A 25,928-nucleotide genomic window follows, 5' to 3' on the forward strand; every position below is an offset into this window, starting at 1 on the left:
CCCCCCTGGGGTACATGGATTGGCCCAACCAACTCTAAACAACATTTGTTTAACCCCCTTCTGTTCTGATCTGGTATTTAAGGTGAGGGAACAGAGCAACCTGTGGGACTTTTTACCAGCCCCCATAGTAATGTTTCAGTGCTTTCTGGTTGGGAAGCCCTGACGCATTACTGTGTCTTTGTCAGGAAAACATTACTTATTTTAGAGTCATCTTTGAGTAAATTATGTCATGTATTTTCTAAATTGGCTTTTAATAATTTACTTCTGTAATTGGCATGATATATTTTTACCTGACAAATAAATGTTACATCTTGATTTATTCTGAAGTATTCTGAAATCATTATTTTAATATATTTAAGGAGGCTGGTGCTACCGCAAATCTTAGTTAAGGTAGGTCAAACTAAAGGCGCATGTATGAACGGAGCAGTAGGCACGTCATCTGAAGACCTTTTGATTTCTGTCTATCACTGGTTTAGCAAGTTGTATGGAAATGGCTAAATTAAACTACACTCTCTGGTTCGAGTGAGCAGTAGGCAACCGACTTTAGAGGTATTAGCAAACCCTACATCCTCTGACTAAAATCAGAATTAACAAGTTTGTGTCCGTGAGAAACACGAATTGGCCGACGTGATCTCTGTGCGGCATTGGGTCCATAATGAATTAATAACTGAAAGTATGGGATACTCAGAATAATCAAAGATCTAAATTACTTCATAATCAATGTTTATGATTATTTTCTAATCAGAAATACGATCTAAATTTGATTATCATTTGAAATTGGAGTCAGATTAAGCGTAGAGCTAAAGTAATACTAAAACTAAGTTCCAATAAATTAAGTGAACTTCACTGGATTGCTGAAAAGACATACACTCTTTAAACCTTCGCCAGGCCGTTGGATTCCGTCGTTGGGCTAATGGATGGTCCTTACAATAACATGGTCCTCGGCATCTTTTGCTGGTCTAATTCTCCTCCATCTCATGTTGATGAAGAAGCCAGGCTCGTCTCAGCGTCACCCTGGGGTAAATCTCCCGCCGTTTAGCAAATTAGCACACACTACACCACGCGCAGTCAACAAGTAACGTTAAACAATTTAAATTATTTATCGACATGCAATTTAAGTTTATCAATAGTATATTTGCCACAGTCAACGAACAACATCAATTACACCTCATTAGAAAACTCCATTAGGTCATGTAATTCAACAATCTTTCGAAATTATTTGAACTTGTGATGTCTTTTTATTTAATTATCAAATATAACATGAAAAAAATGGCTAATTACCTGTAAAAATGTATTAATCCTGTTGATTGACACCAATAAACGTGATCTCGTCTTCTTCCCGGGGAACTGGTCCCCACCATGTTTTTGGTCCCCACTTTGTGAGTGTGCTAGCTGAGGACCCCAACATGTGTTAAAAACAAACACACACATGTATCTGATGCACATGTAACTCAGGGGCTGTTTACACCTGGCCACTTCATGCATTTTCTCAGATCGGATAGCTATCTGATTTATCAAAACGATTCCATTTACACCTGGTCACATAAATGTGTTTTTGCAAAACGGATTTAAATCTTATTTTAAATCTAAACTTTATACAAATTCACCAAGGGATTGATTATCTTTTGGATAAGTATTTTATGGATACTAGATCATTTTTACATTCATTTTTAAAACATGTTACAGAAGGTTTGCTGTTATTCCATTTGCTTTATGTATATGATATTTACATCATTTCCAGACCTGTATGGTTATTTCACACAGGTTGTTGTTAGTGGATTTATGCTGCCACTTCAGAAGTCACACATGATTATGAGTTTGTTGCATTCAAGTTTTTGTTGTCGGAATCAACAGGAATCATGGAGTTTTCTCTTGAGTTTTCCAGGTTTATTCTTGCCTATTTATTGAGAAAATATTATTTAAACCAAAATGATATGTAGTGTCTGCACTGACAACCATGCATCCAGATAGTCCGCTTGCTGACGATTCTGTAATTTCGGTCAAATGCAGGCTATTTTTGTTGTATCTAAAACATCAGTGCTTCAAATGATCACTCATATATAAGCACTACATTATTAACAAGACAACACGATCTAGCTGTTGTGGGGAAAACTCATCAATTATTCCCGTGACAGCATTAGTTCTGCCTCCAACAAGTGCACGGCACACCCATCTCTAATTGAGTTACTATCGTCCGTGTAAAACAGCGCGTGAAGGTCGAGATCGGCTTCTTCCACGACGACACAAAACACACAAGAACTTCGATCAAGACTGCAACAAGATTGAGCTCGTCCAGGTACTCGTTCATGTACAGTTTGCGTTGTCAGGTCGTTATTAACAGAGTACTGAGTTAGTGATGCACCGAAATGAAAACGCTTCAAATCGAGACCGAAACTAAACACACTGAGACGGAAAAGTATACTTTTAATTAGACTTTGATTGCAAATATTGTAAGATTAGTCGAAAATTTCCTCTATGTATATAACATTCCTCTCAGAAGCTCTGTCTCCAGCAGTCAGGACATGTTTAGGGCGGGTCTCCGCATGACTACACATTTTCTGCAATACAGATTTAATTTGCTCAAAAGCACGCCTTCAAATATTAAAATAATACGAGACGCACGTGTGGATGTGATTGATGTTAAGATTTCATAATGTTATGGGAGACACAACAAGTGAATAGGAAATAAATTATATATGAAATAAATAGTAGATATTATTACGAAAATCTTTCCAATTATTACTCCCATTATTACTCTTATTTTTTTCATTACAAACACATTACTATGCAACATACAGTGTATAGATACATGGCATATAATGGGAAGACCTGTTTATGGCCATTTTACACACACACACACACACACCACATAAAGCAAAATGGTATATCAAATCATTCTGTTACATCTTTCATAACATAGCTGAGACCCATCTTTATACAAAGTCTGACTTATAAAACCCTGAAACTTAAAAATTGCTGATTTAACCCTTTTTTTCCGCATAGACATTAACATCACTATCCAAACTTTAATGGTTGTAATTCAAGAACCTGAACCATACATTTCCATAATTTTCATACATTTTATGAAGTAGACATCCTATTCATGGCCTGTATTCAGAAGTAATCTGGCAGTATTTTATTTGAATTCAACCTTGAATAAAGGCATAAAAAACACGTGTGCATTATAGCTCGCCGCCACATCACAAATCGAGAATATTTTTTTTTCTTTATATTTAAAACATTTTCAGACCTTTTTCTCTCAAGATTTCATGATTTTTCATGTTCATCGCTATTTAAAATTAAGGGCCTGAATACGCCTAATGAGAATGAAATATTATTGTTGCAAATTGATAAATTACTGCTTGTCTGTAATTTATTAAAAAAAAAAAAAGGGTTTTAAGGTTTTTACTAAGATATTATTGCTTTAAATATATACTGGCAAATGTCCCACATGTGGAACGATGACAGCTGTAGATCAGTTTAAACATGGGATGTTTGTAATATAATATCTGAAGAGTTTTTTTTTTTTTTTTTTTTTTTTTTTAATTATTCTGCATTTATACATTTTTCCAGAATATGAAGACCACAGATTGTTTATAATAATAAATATTAACATAAACTATTTTAATAAATACACTGGTAAGATTATTTATGAAAATCTATTTTACAGTGCATCCAGAAAGTATTTACAGTGCTTCACTTTTCCCACATTTTATGTTACAGCTTTATTCCAAAATGGATTAAATTAATTATTTTCCTCAAAATTCTACAAATAATAATGACAACGTGAAAGAAATTTGTTTGAAATCTTTGCAAGTTTATTAAAAAGAAAAAAAGGAAAAAAATCACAATATAATTGTGTATACATGTATAAGTATTACATGTACATTACAATACAGAATTTTGGAATAAGGCTGTAATGTGGAAAAAGTGAAGCGCTGTGAATGCACTGTATATTCTTATTCATCACATGTCTTGTTTTTATACAGGTCGATTTCAGATTCAGAAAGAAGAATGTCTAGTACTGTCATTCCCACAAACTCGTCGACGCTGATCATCCAGTTTCAGGCCCCAGAACAAACGGCTCCAGCGACTGTTTATGTGCCACAGACAGCTTCAGCTGAAGGACTTCAGGCTTTCCTGAAAGGCCAATTAAAATCACTTGGGGTGAGAAATCTTTCAATAATTCATTTTTATACGTGTGAAGGAGGAAAGGTACGGAAAAAAATCCAAAAAAGAAGTAGTACAAACATTAACAAACTGTTGTGCAGATCTGGCAACCCTGCTCAGCTAATAACTGTGATTCACTGTTCCCCTGCAATAAGTGCCTGTTTTCTGGTCTTCCTCAGACTGTCCAGATATTGATCGGTCTGCTGATTCTCCTGTTGGGAATCGCGTATACAGTCAATGCATATTCCACCTTTGTCTTCAGTGGTATTCCTTATTGGGGATCTCTCATCGTAAGCAAACAATATACAACTTAAGTACAGTTCAGTCTTTTCTAACGCAAGCTAAATATTCTAACAGAAGAATCCTTTCTCTCTCCTCTCAGTACATTATCGCAGGATCACTCTGCATTGCTGCAGAAAATAAACTCCATGGCAAAGCCTCCTCCAGTTTGTGTTTGGTATGCACACATCATTGTTATTTTCAGGGGTCCAAGCACAAACTTTATTTAATGTAAGACTAAACAAACTGCCCAAAACTGGATGAAAGTAAAAGTATTAATTTCTTTCACAAAAAAAGAAGAAAAAATGAATGACCCAAACTTTTGAACGGTGGTAATGATTTCTGAAGGATCATGTGACACTGAAGACCGGAGTAATGGCTGATGAAAATTCAGCTTTGCATCACAGAAATAAATTATATTTTAAAGTATATTCAAATAGAAAACCATTATTTTAAATTGTGATAACATTACGTCCCCATGGAATTATAAGGTTCTATCTGACATTTTTGTCAAAATTTAGTTATTCACATATTCTTATTCTGTGACCACTTCTTTATATTATGTTATGTTGTTTTTTAAGTTGTGTACATTTTGGAACTTTTTATTTAGAAAATAAAAAGGTTCTTTCTACACAGTCGAATGGAATGCAAAAACTTTAAAGCTCAATATCTCAAAACTGCTCAGAACGCAGATAGAACCTTATAATTCCAAGGGGACGATTACACAATATTACTGTATTTACTGTATTTTTTGAGCAAATAAATGCAGGCCTGATGAGAGACATCTTTTAAAAACATTAAAAGTAATGTTTCCAAACTGTTGACCAGTACTATATATATATATATATATATATATATATATATATATATATATACTATATATAATATATATTAGGGCTGTCAATCGATTAAAAATTTTAATCGATTAATCGCATGATTGTCATGAGTTAACTCGTGATTAATCGCACATTTTTTTATTTGTTCTAAATGTACCTTAAATTAATACTTTTCAAGTTTGTAATACTCTAATCAACGTGGGCATGGATAAATATGGATGCTTTATGCAAATGTATGTTTATTATTGAAACCATAGTCAACATAGAGCATGAAGACGAGACATGTTTCAAAGGTCATAGATGTTTTTCGAAGAACTTGTTCATGTCTATTAGACACATGTAAAAAAAAGAACAAAGAAATACCAGGTTCCCATTACTTCTCTTTCTTTGCACTGAGCAATTAACACAAACATGTTTAGATTTTTGCATGACAGGGCAGCTCTTCTGAAAATGCTAAATGTACATTTATTATTTATTATTAGGCTACATTATAGTTTGTCTCTCTCTGTGCCCATTTTGATGAAGCTAAATTCTCAATAAAACTGTTTTCATTGGTACATTTTACTGTTTCTGTTGTCAAACAACGGAATGAATATGAAATGGTGACTGAAACGTGACCCATTAAGACATAACCAGCTCTCCCTTCCAAGATGTTAATCTGCACAATAATCCTGATAATCGAGCCGTCGTCTGATGAAATCAAATACACATAAGATAAACACAATATCTGTTTTGTTTATCTGTTTTTTGTATCTGTCATGGGTTAAACAGAAAATACGCGCTGCGTTAATCGAGCGTTAAAAAAAATAGTGCCGTTAATATGATTTTGCGTTAACGCGTTGTGTGTGTGTGTGTGTGTGTGTGTGTGTGTGTGTGTGTGTGTGTGTGTGTGTGTGTGTGTGTGTGTGGATGATTTGAAAACACCAATAAACATGTAAGCTGGAGATCAGCGATTTTTCAAGTTTTTAGATCACTTGCATGTGCTCTTGTACATGCACCATCTGCGCAGTCAAAAAAACATAGGTGGCACTATAAGATGTATTTTTACATTTTTCATTGATCTCTGCAACTGTACAGACTGGAATACATTTATTTATCCCTCTAATAATAAAACATCTATTTATTTCATTTCCATCATGAGAAATTTCCAACATTTTGAACTGCAATGAATCATAAAACTCACGGTTCGGATCATATCACTGTTTTCGAATAAAAAAAATTCGGAACAGCAAAAATAATTAATTAAATGGAATGCAAAGTTACATTTGTCTCAAAACCCCTTTTTTTTAAGCTGAAGTATCCCTGGTAACACTTTATAATAACGTTCAGTTGTAAGTCATTTATAAGTGGTTAGTTAATGATGAACTAATCATTTACAAAACATTCATAAATGATTAGCAAGTGATATACTAACATTTTATGTATGTTTTGTAAATTCCGTTACAAGTCATTTACAAGTGATTAGTAAATGATTAACTAATTATTTACGAAACATGACTGCGTTCATAAATGATTAATAAGTTATATGTTAATTATTGTATGTTTTGTAGATTCAGTTATAAGCCATTTACAATTGATTAGTAAATGATTAACTAATCATGTACAGAACATGAAAATGCGTTTCATAAATGTTTAATAAATAATGTTTATTTTTTTTGTATGTATGTATGTAGCAATTAGAGGGTGCAGAAAGTGTTGTAAATGCCTTGTATACACGTACAGATCATTTGTAACAGTTAAGTGTAACACATTTACAAGTGATGAATAGTTTACACTTTAGATTAGGGGATGCAGAAAGTGTTGTAAATGATTTATTCATGCGTTTACACATCTATAACAGGTGTTGAACACTGTAGGTTGTAGTGTAGTGTGCACTGCAGTGTAAGTACTGACTGGTGAGGGTATTGACAGCTGTCTTCTGTAGTGTGTAGTGTAGTGTGTTGTGTAGTGTGCACTGCAGTGTAAGTGCTGACTGGTGAGGGTATTGACAGCTGTCTTCTGTAGTGTGTAGTGTAGTGTAGTGTAGTGTAGTGTAGTGTAGTGTGTACTGCAGTGTAAGTGCTGACTGGTGAGGGTATAGACAGCTGTCTTCTGTAGTGTGTAGTGTAGTGTGCACTGCAGTGTAAGTGCTGACTGGTGAGGGTATTGACAGCTGTCTTCTGTAGTGTGTAGTGTTGTGTGTAGTGTAGTGTAGTGTAGTGTGTACTGCAGTGTAAGTGCTGACTGGTGAGGGTATAGACAGCTGTCTTCTGTAGTGTGTAGTGTAGTGTGCACTGCAGTGTAAGTGCTGACTGGTGAGGGTATTGACAGCTGTCTTCTGTAGTGTGCAGTGTAGTGTAGTGTAGTGTGTACTGCAGTGTAAGTGCTGACTGGTGAGGGTATAGACAGCTGTCTTCTGTAGTGTGTAGTGTTGTGTGTAGTGTAGTGTATTGTAGTGTAGTGTGTACTGCAGTGTAAGTGCTGACTGGTGAGGGTATAGACAGCTGTCTTCTGTAGTGTGTAGTGTAGTGTGCACTGCAGTGTAAGTGCTGACTGGTGAGGGTATTGACAGCTGTCTTCTGTAGTGTGTAGTGTAGTGTAGTGTAGTGTGTACTGCAGTGTAAGTGCTGACTGGTGAGGGTATAGACAGCTGTCTTCTCTGAAACACATGGAGTCTTTAACCACTGTGCACCTGATCTGAGCAAAACATACAAAAAAATGTAACATCATTTATTTAACATTTATGAAATGCACAGTAATCAATTGTAAATGACTTGTATCACAATTTACAAAACATGCATAAAATGTTAGTATATCACTTGCTAATCATTTATGAATGTTTTGTAAATGATTAGTTCATCATTAACTAACCACTTATAAATGACCTACAACTGAACGTTATGATAAAGTGTTACCCCATTCGAAATGCCATACATTAAATTCACACTAAACTTGGGATGCATCATCCCCAGACCCTAATGTTAAAAAGTTATCAAATGAATATTGATTTGTTTTATCGTTGGGAGATACTGGCTGATATGTTTCTGAGTGTGGAGCATATCTTGTGAACTCAAAGTCCAAACATCACAAAACCAAAAAGAATAGTCGGAAAGAATAGTTCCATATAGAGAGACCCGTATTATATTTGAAAATATAAGACTTTTATTATGTTTGAAGAGAGATATTGCCATTGTATAATTGGATTGTCTTCATGAGTCATTTGTACTTGGACCCCGATAATTGCAACTTGCAACTTTATTATTTATTTTTATAGTGCTCCATATATATTGTTTCATGATCTGCTTTAACACTCTGGGTAAAGTGCTTTCTAACTTATTAACTTATTTTTTGTTTTCTGTCTATAGGTGAAAGGTTCACTTGCAATGAACATCTTAAGTGCTTTAACTGCAGGCATTTCCATTATTATCCTTTCATTGGATTTGACTGCACTAAATGTCAATGACTGCATTGATGATGAATGTAAGGTATGTTAACAACTATTCTAGTCACTTTTATTTAGTAATTACAACACGATCAATATGTTGTCAGTAGGTTTAAGTCCAGCTGTAATCTGCAATAACCTGTCCTTTATTTTTTTTAATGGCATTTAATAGAAGAATTGAATAGACCTCTTACTGTCACTGATCATTTACATGAATAACATCTTGACATTAACACCCGCCAAATACGTGTGTATTTCAGCAGTGGCGTGTTACAGTCACTCCTACTAGGCGGGCTGAATTTTATATATACATTTTTCAATTGTAGTTTTTGAAGTCATCTGAAATAATAAACAAAAAGTGCAATGTAATAATAATAATAAAATAAAGTGCAATGTAGTGGTCAAAAATATAGTTTTTCTATACATATCAATACTGAAATATCTGATATGCTTCCAATACTCATTTTCCGCAGATACACAACACCAGCAGCTCTTTCTCTCCGATGGCGAGTGACACACAAAACCGCCTTTTCTCACTCACTCGTTTCATTTGCTCCGGATGAATATTGTTGGTTTTACAGGGCTTGAATCTCGGTGGGGGATTGCACGTACTGCGCATAATTTTACTCTTTCCCATAGATTCCCATAGATCACACCTAAAGTGTGCGCACAGTAGGGCTGTCAAAATTGCTCAAAAATGACGTTCGAATATTCCCTCTAAAAAAAAAAAACATATATTCAAACTATTTGAACATCTGGTTGTGCATTTTGTCACTGACACGCATTACATCAATAACAGGACAAATTTAATACAAAGAGACATAACTACTTGTATAGGTAGTTTATTTAAGTTAAAACATATTTGACAACGTATTACCTACACAAAAACAAGTAAATCAACTAATGGCCAAGACCGCAGACCTCACTCTCGCTCGCTCACACTCGCAGGCACTCTTTCTCTCTCTCGCCCTCACCCTCATGCTGCGTTCACACCAAACGTGAATAGAGCGTCTGGTGCGAGTGATTTCAGTGTTAAGTCAATGTAAAGATGCGTTTACGCACGTCTGGAGGTCTTGCGGCGCGAATGAGGTGTCACGTTCTCTGCGCATAACGGTTTAAATGAACAACAAGAATGATTTCAATCAGGACCGCTGCTGTTCACTCTGTACATGCTACCATTAGGAGATATCATTAGGAAACATGGAATTAGCTTCCACTGTTATGCTGACGATACTCAGCTGTATATTTCTTCAAAACCTAACGAAACTTATCAATTCACAAAATTAACGGAATGCATAGCTGATATAAAAAATTGGATGACTCGTAATTTCCTACTTCTAAATTCTGAAAAAACAGAGTTTCTAATTATTGGACAAAAAACTTCCTCACGTAATAACCTAGAATACTGTCTAACACTTGATGGCTGCTCTGTTAAGTCTTCGTCGTCGGTTAGGAACCTGGGTGTGCTCTTTGATACCAATCTTTCATTTGAAAGTCACATTTCTAGTGTCTGTAAAACCACATTTTTCCATCTTAAAAATATATCTAAATTACGTCATATGCTCTCATTGACAAATGTGGAACAATGAGTTAATGCGTTCATGACCTCAAGGCTAGATTATTGTAATGCTCTACTGGGTGGTTGCCCTGCACGCTTAATAAAAAAACTACAGCTAGTTCAAAACGCAGCAGCTTGAGTTCTTACCAGAACCAGGAAGTATGACCATATTAGCCCGGTTCTGTCAACACTGCACTGGCTACCTATTAAACATTGCATAAATTTTAAAATATTGCTGATTACTTACAAAGCACTAAATGGTTTAGCTCCACAGTACTTGAGCGAGCTCTTAACGCATTATAGTCCGTCACGTCTATTGCGATCTCAAAATTCCAGCCAGTTAATAATACCTAGAATATCAAAATCGACTGCTGGCGGTAGATCTTTTTCCTATTTAGCACCAAAACTTTAGAACAGTCTTCCTAGCATTCAGTCAGTTCAAAGCTAGACTAAAAACACATCTCTTTGACCTAGCATACACATAATACATTATAGACTTCTATAAATTCAATGTTAGGCTGCATAGATTAGGCCAGCCGGAACCGGGAACACTTCCCATAAATCCTGATGTACTCGTTACATCATGAGAAGAATGGCATCTACGCTAATTTTAGTGTCTGTGTTTATCCTGAGGTTTTCCCGCAGCCTGCCGGATCCAGGCCGTATCCAGATCTGATGAAGGACCTGCGCCTGAACCTCTCCCTATGGAGGATCCCGTTACCACTCTACAGATAAGGCGTTGTCGGGAAAATTCATTTCGCGTTCCTACCCCGAAGTGACAAAATAAAATAAAATTCTTTATCAAAATTTATAAGGAAAGACAAGTACTTTGTTTAGGCTTGGTTTGTAGGAAATAACAAACCTGCACATATATTCAAACGCACATAACTATAGGACCAATTCTTAATGCGCATGTGAACGCCATCAGCGTTTATCACAGGTTCGCGTTTAAAGTCTGTGTAGAGAGAATGGTGTCGTCTTAGCGGCCCCTAATTTAATAACAAATGATCGTTGCGACAGAAGCAAATCAATCAAAACTAACTTTAGCTGGAAAATAACTTTATTAAAGAACCTCTATAAAGCCAAAACAATCTCTGTTACCTTAAATCATACGCTTATCTCTGTAAAGCTGCTTTGAAACAATCTACATTGTTAAAAGTGCTATATAAATGAAGATGACTTGACTTGACAAGAACAAGCAAATGCTGAGTGCTGATCAAGAGTTTTGTGAAAGCAATTTAAGATCGCGACTCTTGTCCCAAATATAGCAGGCTTCGTTCAGTGATTGAAACAAATATTATTAACATTAATTGAAGTTTTACAGTATATAGAACCAACATTGAATGCTCCGAGCGAGCTGTGCTGTGGTAAACATGGAACTTTTCCTTGACATGAAACGGTAAATAATCAAACCAGTGGAAGCCTGCAGTGCATGAAACTGCTGTATCTAACCTACCTTATTCATGCAATATCTATTCAGTCAGTACAGTAGCCTACACTTTAGTAATTTTTCTGTTTAACGTTAAATAAAATGACCTGTCCCTGACCCCTCAGGCAGCACACCCACTCGCAAAGCAGACAGCACATTTGAATATTAATTTTCTCCTTTGAAATTCTGTTTTTTTTAAACTATTCGAATATATATTCGAATTTAGAATATTCGTTGACAGCCCTAGCGCACAGAAAGCCGAAAAGCACAAAATAATCTCAAAACGCCGGTCTTAACACAGTCAGAATGTGTAACAGTGTAATGGATCCGTGCGTAAGGTCTTAAAGTGACAGCAGCCTAATAAACAGTCAAACCAAAATTTATTCAGACACCTTCAACATTTCTCACATTATCATAGTTTATTCGCTATGGTTTAGAAAATGGTAATAAAATATGAAAAGAAGTCAGAGTTATCAAATAAGTGTTGGCCATCCTTCTCTTAGACCAGTGATCTCAAACTCAATTCCTGGAGGGCCACAGCTCTGCACAGTTTAGCTCCAACCAGCTCCAACTCACACCTGCAAGGAAGTTTCTAGTAATTCTGAAGACCTTGATTAGCTGGATCAAGTGTGTTTGATTAGGGTTGGAGCAAAACTGTGCAGAGCTGTGGCCCTCCAGGAATTGAGTTTGAGATCACTGTGACTGTCTCACAAATTAATTAGATTGAATAGATGTTAGCTGTTGAATTTAAGTACACAATTAGATAATACCAATTTAGGTCAACCAATTACTAAGCAATGCTTAATTCTGTTCAGTCTATGGTGTAAAAAGGTCATGTTAGCAATTAAAGAAAAAACGCTCAAGCAAAACATGGTCAGATCAAAGTGTCTGAATAATTTTTGGTCCCAAATTTTTATACATTTTACTGGTAGTCCACTGTATGAAGAATTTTTGGGTATAATATGTCAGTTTATTTTATTTTGCTATCCTCACTTACATAAATGAACTATAGTGTCTTACATAAATGAACTATATCTGGTGTCTGAAAACATTTTGGTTTGACTGTAGCTACTTTGTAGCTGCCAAATTATGAGATAGTATTAAAAATATCTATATGGCAGTTCCCTTTCAAGGGAACTCGCGCTGCGTCGAGACGCTGTGGGAATGCCCCTGCGTGATTGCGTCATGAAGCACCTGTGAAATCAGTTCAATGGGATCACGAGACGTCATAGGCGGGTGACGTCACAGACTAGGAAACTATAAAGCATACCCGGAAACAGACCACACTAGCTTCTGTGTCTTCAGCAAGCGCTCTCTATGAACTGTCTTTGTCTATTTGGTGTTTGTCTCAAGAGGCTGGTTCCCTAATAGATTTTCTGGCAGCGTGGAAACTACTGCTAAATTTATCTCGTTGGGTCCTTCTCACAATAGAAAAGGGTTACAGAATTCAGTTCGGTTCTCGTCCACCTAAATTTCTAGGGGTCCTCACTACGGTGGTGGACCCCGAGCAGGCTCTGGCGATAGAGCAAGAAGTACAGACTCTTCTACGAAAGGAGGCTATAGAAAGGGTTCCTCCTCCAAATAGGGAGTCAGGGTTTTACAGCCGTTACTTCCTTATTGGAGGATGGAGGATTGCGTCATATTCTAGACTTGCGTCAATTATACTGCGCAGTTCTAAAACTCAAGTTCAAAATGCTTACACTCAAACAGATCGTGTAACAGATTCGGTCCACGGACTGATTTGTCACGATAGGCCTGAAAGACGCCTACTTTCATGTAGCCATCAATCCTCATCACTGGAAGTTCCTGAGGTTCACTTTTGTGGGCGAAACTTACCAATTTCATGTGCTTCCTTTCGGCCTAGGTTTAACACCCCGCACTTTCATGAAATGCGTGGATGCAACTCTGGCTCCTCTGAGACTCCAGGGCATTCGCGTATTAAATTACCGAGCAGATGGCGGTTCGGCATCGAGATGTCGTTCTGTCTCACTTGAGAAAGTTGGGGATGAGGCTCAACACCAAAAAGAGAGTGCTCCTTCCAGCTCAGAGGACAACCTTTCCAGGCGTAGCTTGGGATTCGACTACGATGAAGGCACGTCTGTCACCTGCACGTATAGATTTGATTCTCTCAGCCGTGAATGGGGTAAATCTAGGCCAGTCACTCACTGTTTTCTTCACACTTTCAGAAACCGTTGGGTCTCATGGCAGCTATGTCCAACGTGATAACTTTTGGCCTTTGTACATGAGACCCCTGCAGTGGTGGCTCAAAACCAAGGGGTTTTCCCAGAGGGGAAATTCGTTTTGCATGATCAAGGTTACACGGCTCTGCCTACGTGCCTTAGTCAAGTGGAAAAAACCTTGGTTTCTCGCCCAGGGCCCAGTGTTGGGGGCCTCTTGTTGTCGCGTAACATTCACGACAGACGCTTCCCTCACAGGTTGGGGGGGCGATCATGAGTTTTTGTTTGGTATTGTTATTTGTGTTGTTGTTTTTCTCATTGTCTGTGTAAATATTGTAAATATTATTTTATCTTCATTCTTTCACTTTTGGCACTGTAAAAATAAATACTTTTGAGCGGAGTTTTTGAGTTGATGTTTTTCCTTTTGTTGCCCTGTCTTTTATATTGAGTTACACACACATCTTTATTTAAATGTTATACTCCCTTACCCCTAGCCCAAATCAACAGGATGAGTGCATCAGCGCGCACGGAGCAACAAGCGCACTTAACACAGACGCGCATGCACGTGTTTCGTTGTCACGGCTACATAAACAAATTTCCGCACACAGGAAGACAGATGTTATGGTAATATTTTACATGTATTTTAATCACAAAAACGAACGTTTGCATCAAGTGAAAGCATCAGGCACATTGGCTACCTACATAATAAGCTGTTTTAAATTTAAAATGTTCAATGCCTTATCGCGCTGATGTGACCGAACCCGAACATAATTTCTAAATATCTGTCCGAACCCGGTCCTGCCCGTCGGGTACCGTCGAGTATCCATCCTCTACTATGGAGGTCTGTGTTTTTTCTCCTCACGAACGCAGCAAAGAAGCTGCAGCTGTCATGTGACAAACACTACAGCGAGGTGGCTGCATGTGCGAACACAAGTGATACTGTGGCCGCCGGTCCACGACTGGTAGAAAAAGATGACGCGAGGAGTGAAATATGGAAGTACTTTCCATATCATATAATCGCTGTTCATATTTTTATTCAAAGTTCAGAATCAAGATTAAGTTATTACCGGTAACTATTATGTTTCTTATGATAACTGAGATAATGCTGCTAAAAAAATTTTTTTTTACCTTGAATGTCATTGCTTTAATTTATTTTTTATATTTTGATATTTCATATTTTGTTAATGTTTAATTTATCTGCTGTTCATATGTTAATTTATTAGTGTGTTATATGATTAGAATGTTGTCCCGGTTTTAAAATAAAGCACAGCAATGATATTTGAGAGTGTTTCTCCCTTTTCAGGAAAAGTATCGAAAAAGTATCGAAATCGCAATTCTTGACTTGGTATCGGTATTGAAACAATAATTTTGGTATCGTGACAACACTACATCTGTATCACACCACACTCCTTTGGGTGGTGCTTTATTAGGAAGAGACCTTACCCGTTTTCTTCGTGGTAAATTCTTTTTTTTAATTGTGGGTCCTATTATGTTGCATGCCTTCTGTCGTCCACCCTTTCAAACACCAGATCAGGAAAAACTCAATCTGCCTTGCCCTGTCAGGGCTTTAGATGCTTATGTCCACAGAGCTGCCCTGTGGCGAAGATCAACTCTTTCTCAGTTTCAGGTTACCTAAGAAAGGTTACCCTGCATCTAAGCAGATAATGAGCAAGTGGGTGGCTGAGGCTATCTCACTTGCTTATGAGGTGACCGGTCAGCCTTCACCTATGACTGTCCGGGCCCACTCAACCAGGAGTATGGCCGCTACTAAAGCTCTACTATCAGGGGTTTACCTTCAGGACATTTGTGATGCGGCAGGCTGGTCCTCTCCACACATGTTTGTCAGATTTTATAACTTGGATCTTGATTTCACACGTGCTTTGCTTCCATCTTTAGGGAACCAGGGTTACATACGTAACCTGAGAAGTTTTTCCCCATGGTATTGATAAAAAATGGTTGCCTGTGAAAATGCTGAGTGACTTTAACTTTTTTGCTCACTGGTTTTCAGAAGTTTAATGTCAAGCCCTGTTTACCATGCAAGAAGGCACTGACATTATATATTAAGTTTGATTTGTTATATTATGATTTGAACCTTAATGATTGTACATTCTGCACTTGCAGCCAGCGTATGAGTGAGTAACTATCATTTATTTTATTGATATTTGTGCTAATGATGAGTGTTTTCTCAGGTAAAACAGCTCATCCGTGGGATCATTTTTGTGTCCTTGGTATCGACTATCCTTGAGTTTATCATCTCGATCGTTCTGTCAGCATTTGCCTGTAAAGCCAATGCCTGTTCTTCACAGGTGAGTGATGCGTTCAGGGCTAGAAGCTGAGTGACCACTATGGTTGAGAAGCAGTTGCTAAGGTTTTCTGGGTGGTTGCTAGGACATTGCATATTGACAGAAAGATGAGATTTTTCAATCTCACTGTTTCCAGTTTCCACACCAAAACATTTTAGCAGGATTTTTGTCTTTTACTTTTTCCATTTGAAATACAGTGTTGTCTATAAACCTGTAATACTAGAACTGTCTGCAAATGTTATTGAATTTATACTACAGTAAGAAGTTGTGCAATAAGATGTAAGAATTACATGTGCATTTTTCCAAAGGTGCTGCATGTTCACCAAGTTGTTTTTCCACAGCCCTAAGCCTTTGGACCCAATCACTTCCGTGATCTTAACTTTCTGGCCTTGGAGGTGTTCTGACATGCTCTGACATTTGTGCTTATTTCTGTCACTTGTGACATTTTCATGGCTAAAGTCTGATTACACTGTATTTAGCACAAACTCTGCTACAATAATATATCAGCAGCATGTATGTAAAAGTTTGTAGTTTTGAGATAATGACCATTTATGTGTGGTTTGTGAAAAAAATTGTCACTGAAATAAGGTCATAAAACCCATACTGATTATTTCTTCACAAGACTTTTGAAAATTGTATCACGTAGCCTAGAATATTTGCTTCAAAACTATGTGAAAATCATCCTGACTGCTCATTCAGATAAGACAATATATTGATTTAAAATTTGTAAGACGTGTTTTGTGTAAGAAAGCTTTATGCAAGGAGGCGTGATCACATCATTAGTATGTATTGTTTTCACGCCTGAGAAAGACAAAGACCCTCCCCCTAATGGCCCTATTAGGAGCTATCAGGCCCTGTCATTCTGAGCAACCTTGCACAAAGAATGAGGAGATATAAAAAAGAATGGCTTTTTGATTGTTTGGATTTATTTACAACACAACATAATCCAAAGATACACAACAAATGACAAAAAAGCACACTATTGAAAACAATGATCCAAAGATAGAGACCTTTGTGCCATTCCTAAAAACACTGTACATACCTTTCATTTCCAAGGTGTTTGATTTTCACTTTACCATGTTCATGTACAGAGACCATGTGAATGTGTCATGTGAATGTTGAAGGACTCATCAGTGGCATCTAGTCCCTGTAAAAAAAAAATCTGTGAACATGCTGATATTAAGGCTACGTTTACACGTGGATGGCTATTTTCATAAACGGACATTTCACCCCTCTTCGTTTTCAAAAATAACATTGTGCACATGAACCCGTGTACATGCTGTCAGGAACTTGTAGGTGGCAGTGTAACGAGAAGTTCAAGCCCACGTTAGCCAATCAGAATCCCAAAAATAGTCACATTCTGTGACGTCGCTGCCTAAAACTCAGTTCCCTTTCAAGGGAACTCCCGTTGCGTCGAGAATGACGCTATGGGGAACGCTTTGCGTGATGACGTCTTGAAGCACATGTAAAATCAGTCCAATGGTGTAGCGGGACGTCAGAGGCGGGTGACGTCACGTACCAGGAAGCTTTCTGAGTCTTCAGTCGCGCTCTGTGTTGAAATCTGTCCTTGTTATTTGGTGTTGTCTGTCTATATATATATATATTTATTCAGATATGGCGAGCAAGCAGCAGTATCGAGTGTGTGTCCATCCCTGCCCGCGTTATTTAACGGGAGGTGACACACACACTCTTTGTGTTGTTTGTTTGGGAGAGGAGCATGCCCAGTCAGCACTCGAGGGTGGTGACTGTGTGCATTGCTGTGCGCTTCCATTGCGGACGCTCCGATCCCGGTTGGCTCGGTTCAATCCCGACCACGTTCCCCAGGGCTCGGTTCAATCCCGACCACGTTCCCCAGGGCTCGGGTCCCGCCGCGGCTGAGGCTCGGCGGCGATCTCAGACCTGGGGTTCGCAAATGGATCTGTCAGTGGATGTTGAGACGGGCTCTGCCTTATCTCAGCCTCTTACTGACAGATCCAGTGCCTCTCATCAGGGTGTGGAAGCACGCGCTGCGGTTTCTTCCCCCCCGATAGAGGCACCAATACTGCAACTATCCAGCTCTGAGGAGTTGGATGTTGTAAGTATTGATGCTGAGTCTGAGGATTCGCCACCTCAGTCTCATGCTTTTGAAGAACTGCTCGATGTGATCACTAGAGCAGTTGACAGATTGTCTATTGAGTGACCAGAGGATAGGCAGGACGTTCGTTCAAAAAGCAAACTCGACGAACGCTTCCTGCCATCTCGTGCTCAGCCCCAGCGTAGGAGCCTGCCGTTTTTCCCCGATCTCCACACCGAGGTGTCGAGATCGTGGGGGAGACCAGTCTCTTACAGAGTTTACACACCACACACCTCTCTATATTCCACTATTTCACAATATAAAGAGCATGGTTATGGGGAGATGCCGAAGGTGGAAGAGACGCTCGCGGGCTATCTCTCTCCAGCAACGGCATCTTCCCTGAAGGCTCCTACACTTCCCTCAAAGCCAGTAAAGTTGACATCTTCCCTGATTAATAAGTCGTATGCAGCCGCTGGTCAAGCTGCAGCGTGTCTGCATACGATGTCTATTTTACAAGCCTATCAGGCAGAATTATTGGGGGATTTAGAGGAGGGCGGGGGAATCGGTCCCGACACTGTGGCTGAACTGCGCAGAGCCACGGATGTTTCTCTCAGAGCCACCAAGGAGACCGCTAAATCTATCGGGCGGTCTATGGCAGCCCTGGTGGCTACTGAGAGGCATCTGTGGCTCAACCTGAGCGATATTAAGGACAAAGAAAAGCATGTTCTGTTAGACGCTCCGGTTTCCACTGCCGGGTTATTTGGGGATGCAGTAAATATTGCGGTTGCAAAATCACAAGAAGCCGCTAAACAAGCATCTGCTCTTCAAAAGCTTCTTCCCCGCCGTTCTTTCTATGAGGCTGCTGAGCGGGAGCAGCCTCACTCCTCTAAAAAGGGTGCTGAGCATCGTGCCACTCAGAAGCAGAACGTGTCCTCCCGTGCTCCCCCACAAAAATCTCGGGGACACGGAGGGCGCGCTCAAACCCAGCAGTCTTCGAGGGGTAGAACGGATCTGCGGACCGTTATTACCGCCAAGAAGGCTGCTGGGAAGAAATCCTGACGTCCGAGGGCTCAGGATTAATGAGGGTAGTCCCCCCCGAAGCAGAGCGGTTAACACCTCTTTTTACGGTGCCCGTCTCTCTTCGGTACCCTCAGGGGACCGTTCTGCCAACCCTGCCGCCATCGGTGTTACAGGGCGCAGCGGTCTCCGGCGAGCACATATCTCAAGGACCACCCGGAAACGTAGTGGCCTCGGGATGCCCGCCCCCTCCGAGGAGGGTGTTAGAGCAGTCTGTTCGGTCGCTCCCTGCCGGTGCGCCGTTACAGGGCGTCGAATTGACTGCTCAACAACAACAAAATCCAGAAACCAGTCTCGAGAGGCTGGTACCTCTAGTAGAATCTTTGACAGCGTGGAAGCTACTGTCAAATGTTTCTCGTTGGGTCCTGCAGACCGTAGAAAAAGGGTATCAGATACAATTCAAGAAACGCCCACCTCGGTTTATGGGGGTCCTACCCACAGTGGTGGGCCCCGAGCAGGTTCTGGTTATGGAACAGGAAGTAAACACTCTGTTAGAGAAAGGGGCCATAGAATATGTACCTCCCTCCGACAGGGAAACCGGGTTTTACAGCCGGTACTTCATAGTTCCAAAAAAGGACGGGGGATTGCGTCCCATTTTGGATCTTCGAGTTCTGAACGAGTCAGTCATGCAGCTCAAGTTCAAAATGTTGACATTGAGACAGATCGTGCCACAGATCAGGTCCGAGGACTGGTTTGTCACGATAGATCTCAAGGACGCATATTTCCATATTTCCATCCGTCCGTTTCATTGGAAGTTCCTGAGGTTTGCTTTCGGGGGCAAAGCATACCAATATCGTGTTCTTCCATTCGGCCTAGCTTTATCACCCCGCACTTTCACGAAATGTATGGATGCAGCTCTGGCGCCTCTGCGCCTTCAGGGGATTCGCATCATGAACTACATCGACGATTGGTTGATTTTAGCTCAGTCGCATCAGTTGGCGGTTCAACATCGAGATGTTGTTCTCGCCCACATGAAAGAGCTGGGGTTACGGCTGAACGCCAAGAAGAGTGTGCTTTCTCCACTCCAGAGAACCACTTTCCTAGGCGTGGTTTGGGACTCAGTGTCGATGCAGGCGCGCCTGTCACCGCCACGTATAGAGTCCATCCTTGCAGCTGTGAAAAGTGTAAAGCTAGGCCAGCTACTCACTGTCAAACAGTTCCAGAGACTGTTGGGTCTCATGGCAGCAGCTTCCAACGTGATACCTTTTGGACTGCTGCACATGAGGCCCCTGCAGTGGTGGCTCAGGACCAGGGGGTTTTCCCCGAGGGGCAACCCATTTCGCACAATCAAGGTCACGCGGCGATGCCTACGTGCCTTGGTTATGTGGAAGAAACCTTGGTTCCTGTCCCAGGGCCCAGTGTTGGGAGCTTCTTGTCGTCGCAGACTGCTAACGACGGATGCTTCCCTCACGGGTTGGGGAGCGATCCTGGAGGGTCGCTCAGCTCAAGGTCTGTGGGAAGACCATCATCGTTCCTGGCATATCAATCGCCTAGAGATGTTAGCTGTCTTCCGGGCTCTGAGGAGCTTTGTCACAGACCTCAGGGGACACCATGTGTTAGTGCATACGGACAACACGTCGGTAGTCGCCTACATCAACCACCAAGGGGGTTTGCGCTCGCGCCCATTATCAAATCTGGCACGCCATATCCTCTTGTGGTCCCAGGGGAAGTTGCTGTCACTCAGAGCAGCCTACATCCCCGGGGTTCAGAATATAGGAGCAGACACTCTGTCGAGGCAGGGGCCGAGGCCCGGGGAATGGAGGCTCCACCCCGAGGTGGTGGAGCTGATATGGAGGGAGTACGGCCAAGCACAAGTGGATTTGTTTGCGTCTCGAGAGACGTCTCACTGTCCACTTTGGTTCTCCCTCACGCATCCAGCTCCTCTGGGACTGGATGCTATGGTTCAGACGTGGCCGAGGCTACGTCTGTACGCCTTTCCCCCAGTTGCTCTGCTCCCGGGAGTTCTGGAGAGAGTTCGCAGGGACCGGGTTTGCCTGCTTCAAATAGCCCCGCGTTGGCCGGGCAGAGTATGGTTTCCCGATCTGGTCTCCCTCCTCGACGGGCATCCTCTGGAGTTACCCGTCAGGAGAGACCTTCTGTCCCAGGCAGGGGGCTCAATATTTCACCCCCGCCCAGAACTGTGGAACCTGTGGGCTTGGCCTCTGAGGGGGCCCAGCTCATAGAGTCAGGTCTCTCAACTGAGGTTGTTGAGACCATTCTACAGTCCAGAGCTCCCTCCACGAGGAAACTTTATGCCCTGAAGTGGAGAGTATTCACTTCTTGGTGTAGTGACCGTCGGTTGGACCCAGTCCACTGCCCAATTGGTACAGTGCTGGAGTTCCTGCAGGACCGGTTCACTGCAGGTCTGACCCCGTCCACTTTAAAGGTCTATGTGGCGGCCATAGGTGCTTACCACATTCCTTTGGGTGGAATGTCTGTGGGGAAGGACCCTCTGGTATCTCGTTTCCTTCGTGGCACTTGGAGGCTGAGGCCTGCAGTCCGCTCTAGGGTGCCGCCATGGGACTTGTCCATTGCTCTACAAGGCCTGTCCCTGGCCCCCTTTGAGCCCATTGAGGAGGTTTCGGAAAAGTTTCTGACTTTGAAAGCTATTTTCCTTCTTGCCATTTCTTCTCTTAAGAGAATTGGGGATATTCAAGCATTGTCGGTTGCTCCGTCCTGCTTAGAGTTTGCTCCGGGTATGGTGAAAGCTTTTCTCCATCCCAGACCGGGTTATGTCCCCAAGGTCCCCACTAATGTGGCCAGACCTATTATTCTGCAGGCCTTCTGTCCTCCTCCCTTCCAGAATGCGGACCAGGAGGCTAATAATTTGCTTTGCCCAGTTCGGGCGTTAGACGCCTACGTCCACAGAGCTGCCCTGTGGCGCAGAAGTGATCAGTTGTTTGTTTGCTTTGGCTCCCCTAACAAGGGAGGGCCGGTGTCTAAGCAAAGAATGAGCAAGTGGGTGGTCGAGGCTATCTCACTTGCTTATGAGGCGGCTGGGCAGCCTTCTCCTTTGGCTGTCCGGTCGCACTCTACAAGGAGTATGGCGGCCTCTAAGGCCCTTATTTCAGGAGTTTCACTACAGGATGTCTGTGATGCGGCAGGCTGGTCCTCACCGCACACTTTCGTCAGGTTTTACTCTTTGGATCTAGACTCTGCTCCAGGGTCTCATGTTTTGTCATCCTAGTGCTGCTCTATTAGATTACACACAGGACAGACATTCGTAGCTATGGAGGCGTTGGTATAGACGTTCCCCATAGCGTCATTCTCGACGCAACGGGAGTTCCCTTGAAAGGGAACGCCTCGGTTACGACTGTAACCTCGGTTCCCTGAAGAGGGAACGAGCGTTGCGTCGCCTTGCCATATCTCCTTCATGCCTGTCAGCTCGACTTCAGACTTTTACGAAGCTTTCGTTTTCTGTTTCGGGCCGGCTTTTATAGCTTCCTGGTACGTGACGTCACCCGCCTCTGACGTCCCGCTACACCATTGGACTGATTTTACATGTGCTTCAAGACGTCATCACGCAAAGCGTTCCCCATAGCGTCATTCTCGACGCAACGCTCGTTCCCTCTTCAGGGAACCGAGGTTACAGTCGTAACCGAGGCGTTTTTCTCAGTTTACATGCAAACGAAGTTTTCCCAAATCTCCACTCTGGCCGGAGTTTTTAGAAAGAATCGTTTTCAGAGGCGAATTCTCCGTTTGCGTTTTTCAAAATAGCCATGTACGTGTAAACGGGGCCTAAGAGAAACTGCTTGATTTTGGGAATAGATTTTAGATTTTTCTGGTTAAAATTGCTTTTTAAAATTCACAGAATACACACACACACAGTTTCAAACAATATATAATGAACACCAGGTTTGTTGTGCCTTGTAGGCATAGGCTACGCGCAGTGCTGCATAAAATAATAATAATAACAATAACCTATAGCAGCCTATCAATCTTTCAAAAGGAACACTTCAGAAAAAACTAGAAAAAACTATATTGATTATCATATGTTACTTCAAATGTTTCCATTCGTTATGATGTTATGAAATGAGATTGGAGTAAAAACATGAAGCCTAATGTTTGGTGCGTTTTGCTTTTCAAAACAGCGCGCTCCAAAATATGAAACATTATGGTTACCATATTATACATCTACGTTTGAGCAGATATCCACAAACACAGTATTTAACAGTAAACACGGGTCTAAATATTATAATATTCACCATATATCTAGCAACAGTTCAACTGTAATGTGAAATTTATGCAACAATAACATTAACTTATATAATAAAGAATTTCTTATCTTACATCTTTCTTGTTTTCAAATCGCGTTCTTCTACTGAGGTAAATCCAATGTAAGCTCACGGCGTGTCTCTGTCAAACTCGACGAAAAGCAGAGACTTATGAAGTTTGGTGCTTTGTGTTTGAGGTAACAAGCGTGTTCGCGTTCCATGTGGACGATTTGCAAATGAATCTCTTTTGCGTGCGTGGGCGTGGTCAAATTAAAACTAATGAGCAAGGGTTTGAGAAACTGGACATCTTGTTGGTTTTATACAAATGACTTAAACAGAGAATATTTGTTTTCAGTTTGAATCCGATCATTTAAAATTACACACTTAAATGTTTATAAAGATATATGGCTCATAAATGTGTGACAAGTATTCGCTGAGTTTTGTTTCAGTTTATAGACGTGCTCAAGAAAAAAAAGTTCACCGAGACTGAGAGGCAGAAAGCACACCCTGTTTATTTTCTTTATTTTACAAAAGCACAATATTTTGATTTGATTATAAGTGGACACATACAAAAGTAGCCATCTCACAGATTCTTTTTTCATATTTATTTTTTCTGTATGACAATAAATGACGGAGTAATTTAAGTTTATTGTGCTACAATGTGAAGAAAATCCAACCAAATGCGCCGGTGCGTTTGCCGACCTCAGAGGGTTAAACTTTTTTATTTTCATAGAACACGCTTTAAATTTAATATTTTCGATATATAATATATATGCTAGTCTTAAGCTTGTAAGATTTAAAAAATTTATTCTGGAAACTTTTGTCTCCTCATCCATTAATTCAACTTTAAACCTAATAAGACAAGATACTTTTTGTTTTGGAGTAAAAATATCAATATATGAATTGAAATGAAATAAATGAAAAGTTGCCAAGATGGTGTGCAATTTCTCTAAACATAGCTTTAAAAATTAATGGAATCCTTTAAAATGTCACGTAGTAAGAATACTTGTTATGCTAATCAGCTTCTAATCAATTTGTTAACAATGATTCATGATCATTTTTAAAGCAAAACCTTAAACAAACAGAGCTGACATTGATGGTAACAGAGTTTATATCAAAAACAGAGTTGACCTCCACTAGTTAAAATACCCAAAACATAAATTATTATGTGCAAGAATTGATTAGAACTATCAAAAAATAAGCATTAAAGCTAATTGCATACCTGTTTTTCTTGCAGGTACCTCTGGTGAGCGACTCTTCCGTGAATCACAATCCTGCAGATGAAAGTTCTGATCCTAAATATGAATATTAAAAAGTGGACAGAGCTGTGGTCCTGCTGTTGGGTTTGATGCTTTCACAGGACACACGGGTTCTTCCAGTGATTCAGGCCTTGTCCACACTAATACGTTTTAGTCTAAACACATCTTTTTCTCTCTGTTTTGGCCTTCGTCCACACTGAGATGTGTTTTTATTAATGAAAACAAACCTTTTTGAAAACGTTCTCCAAAGTGGATAAATTTGAAAACGCAGTGTGGACTGTCAAAATGGAGGTATTTGAAAACGACGAGGATGAAGTTTAGTCATGTGACGCAAATTGTACCAATAGATTTTGTGTTGTTGTACCGGTATTATGCCTGTTACGTACTATTCACTTTCACACTGTTGCTAAAATATGTTACTTTGCACACTCTTCAAATCACAGCCCTGCAAAGATGACAGAAAATTCACTCACATTTGCTGTCCTGCAGTAAAACATCAGAGCGGTTGTGATTTAGACCAAATATACAATGGTGACTATTGGTGCGTTCAAGTCAGGTCGTAAAGATCGTATTTATGAGTTGAACGCACATAAATGCCACCACAATGTTGTAAATACGAGTGGGAAGCTCAGGATTTTTTTTAAGCCTCGATCTGTACGAGTTGTGTGCATGTCAGTGAGAAACATGGTGGAAAACCACAATACTTAAAGGTATTTAGCAGTGATATTGTCAGGCTTTTCTATTTACAGCGAAGTAAGCTAATTGCCTACACAATATATTATAGTATTATAATATTACAATATAATATGTAATGTTAAGGTATACAGTGTGTAAGAACCATTATGCTCTATTTATAATTTGTTGTAGTTCCACTGTTGTACACTGGGTGGAGTGTGGGTTTAATAGGTATATAGGGAGCCAGAGAGCAAGTGAAGTCAGGTGAAACTAATGAGGAAAGCAAACTTTTTTGACCTTGTCAGGATCGTATGTGGACATGCTAACTTGGGGAATATAATGTGTTTTGGCATTGGAACTGTGACAAATAAAGGGATAAATGCATTACTGGACTGGAAGCGTCTTGTTTGGAAATAATCCTACAACACCTAAGTGACAAGAAGGCCATTGTCGCTACACAGTGGCTTCATAACTAAA

At 40.2% G+C, this 25,928-nt stretch overlaps 1 protein-coding gene across 1 annotated transcript; it reads left to right on the forward strand.

Annotated features, from left to right (window-relative positions):
- Positions 1-917: 917 nt before the first annotated feature.
- LOC311082076 (membrane-spanning 4-domains subfamily A member 15-like) lies at positions 918-25,720 on the forward strand (the record flags this gene model as incomplete). The annotated part of the gene is made up of 8 exons (XM_084112820.1): positions 918-1,019; positions 2,208-2,296; positions 3,990-4,167; positions 4,350-4,460; positions 4,553-4,627; positions 8,630-8,749; positions 16,060-16,176; positions 24,755-25,720. 8 exons carry the CDS (start codon positions 918-920, stop codon positions 24,827-24,829), a joined length of 867 nt encoding a protein of 288 aa, XP_083968946.1. The 3' UTR covers positions 24,830-25,720.
- Between the last annotated feature and the right edge of the window lie 208 nt (positions 25,721-25,928).

This window comes from Abramis brama, assembly GCF_963993115.1.
Source record: "Abramis brama genome assembly, chromosome: 4".
Classification (NCBI taxonomy): domain Eukaryota; kingdom Metazoa; phylum Chordata; class Actinopteri; order Cypriniformes; family Leuciscidae; genus Abramis; species Abramis brama.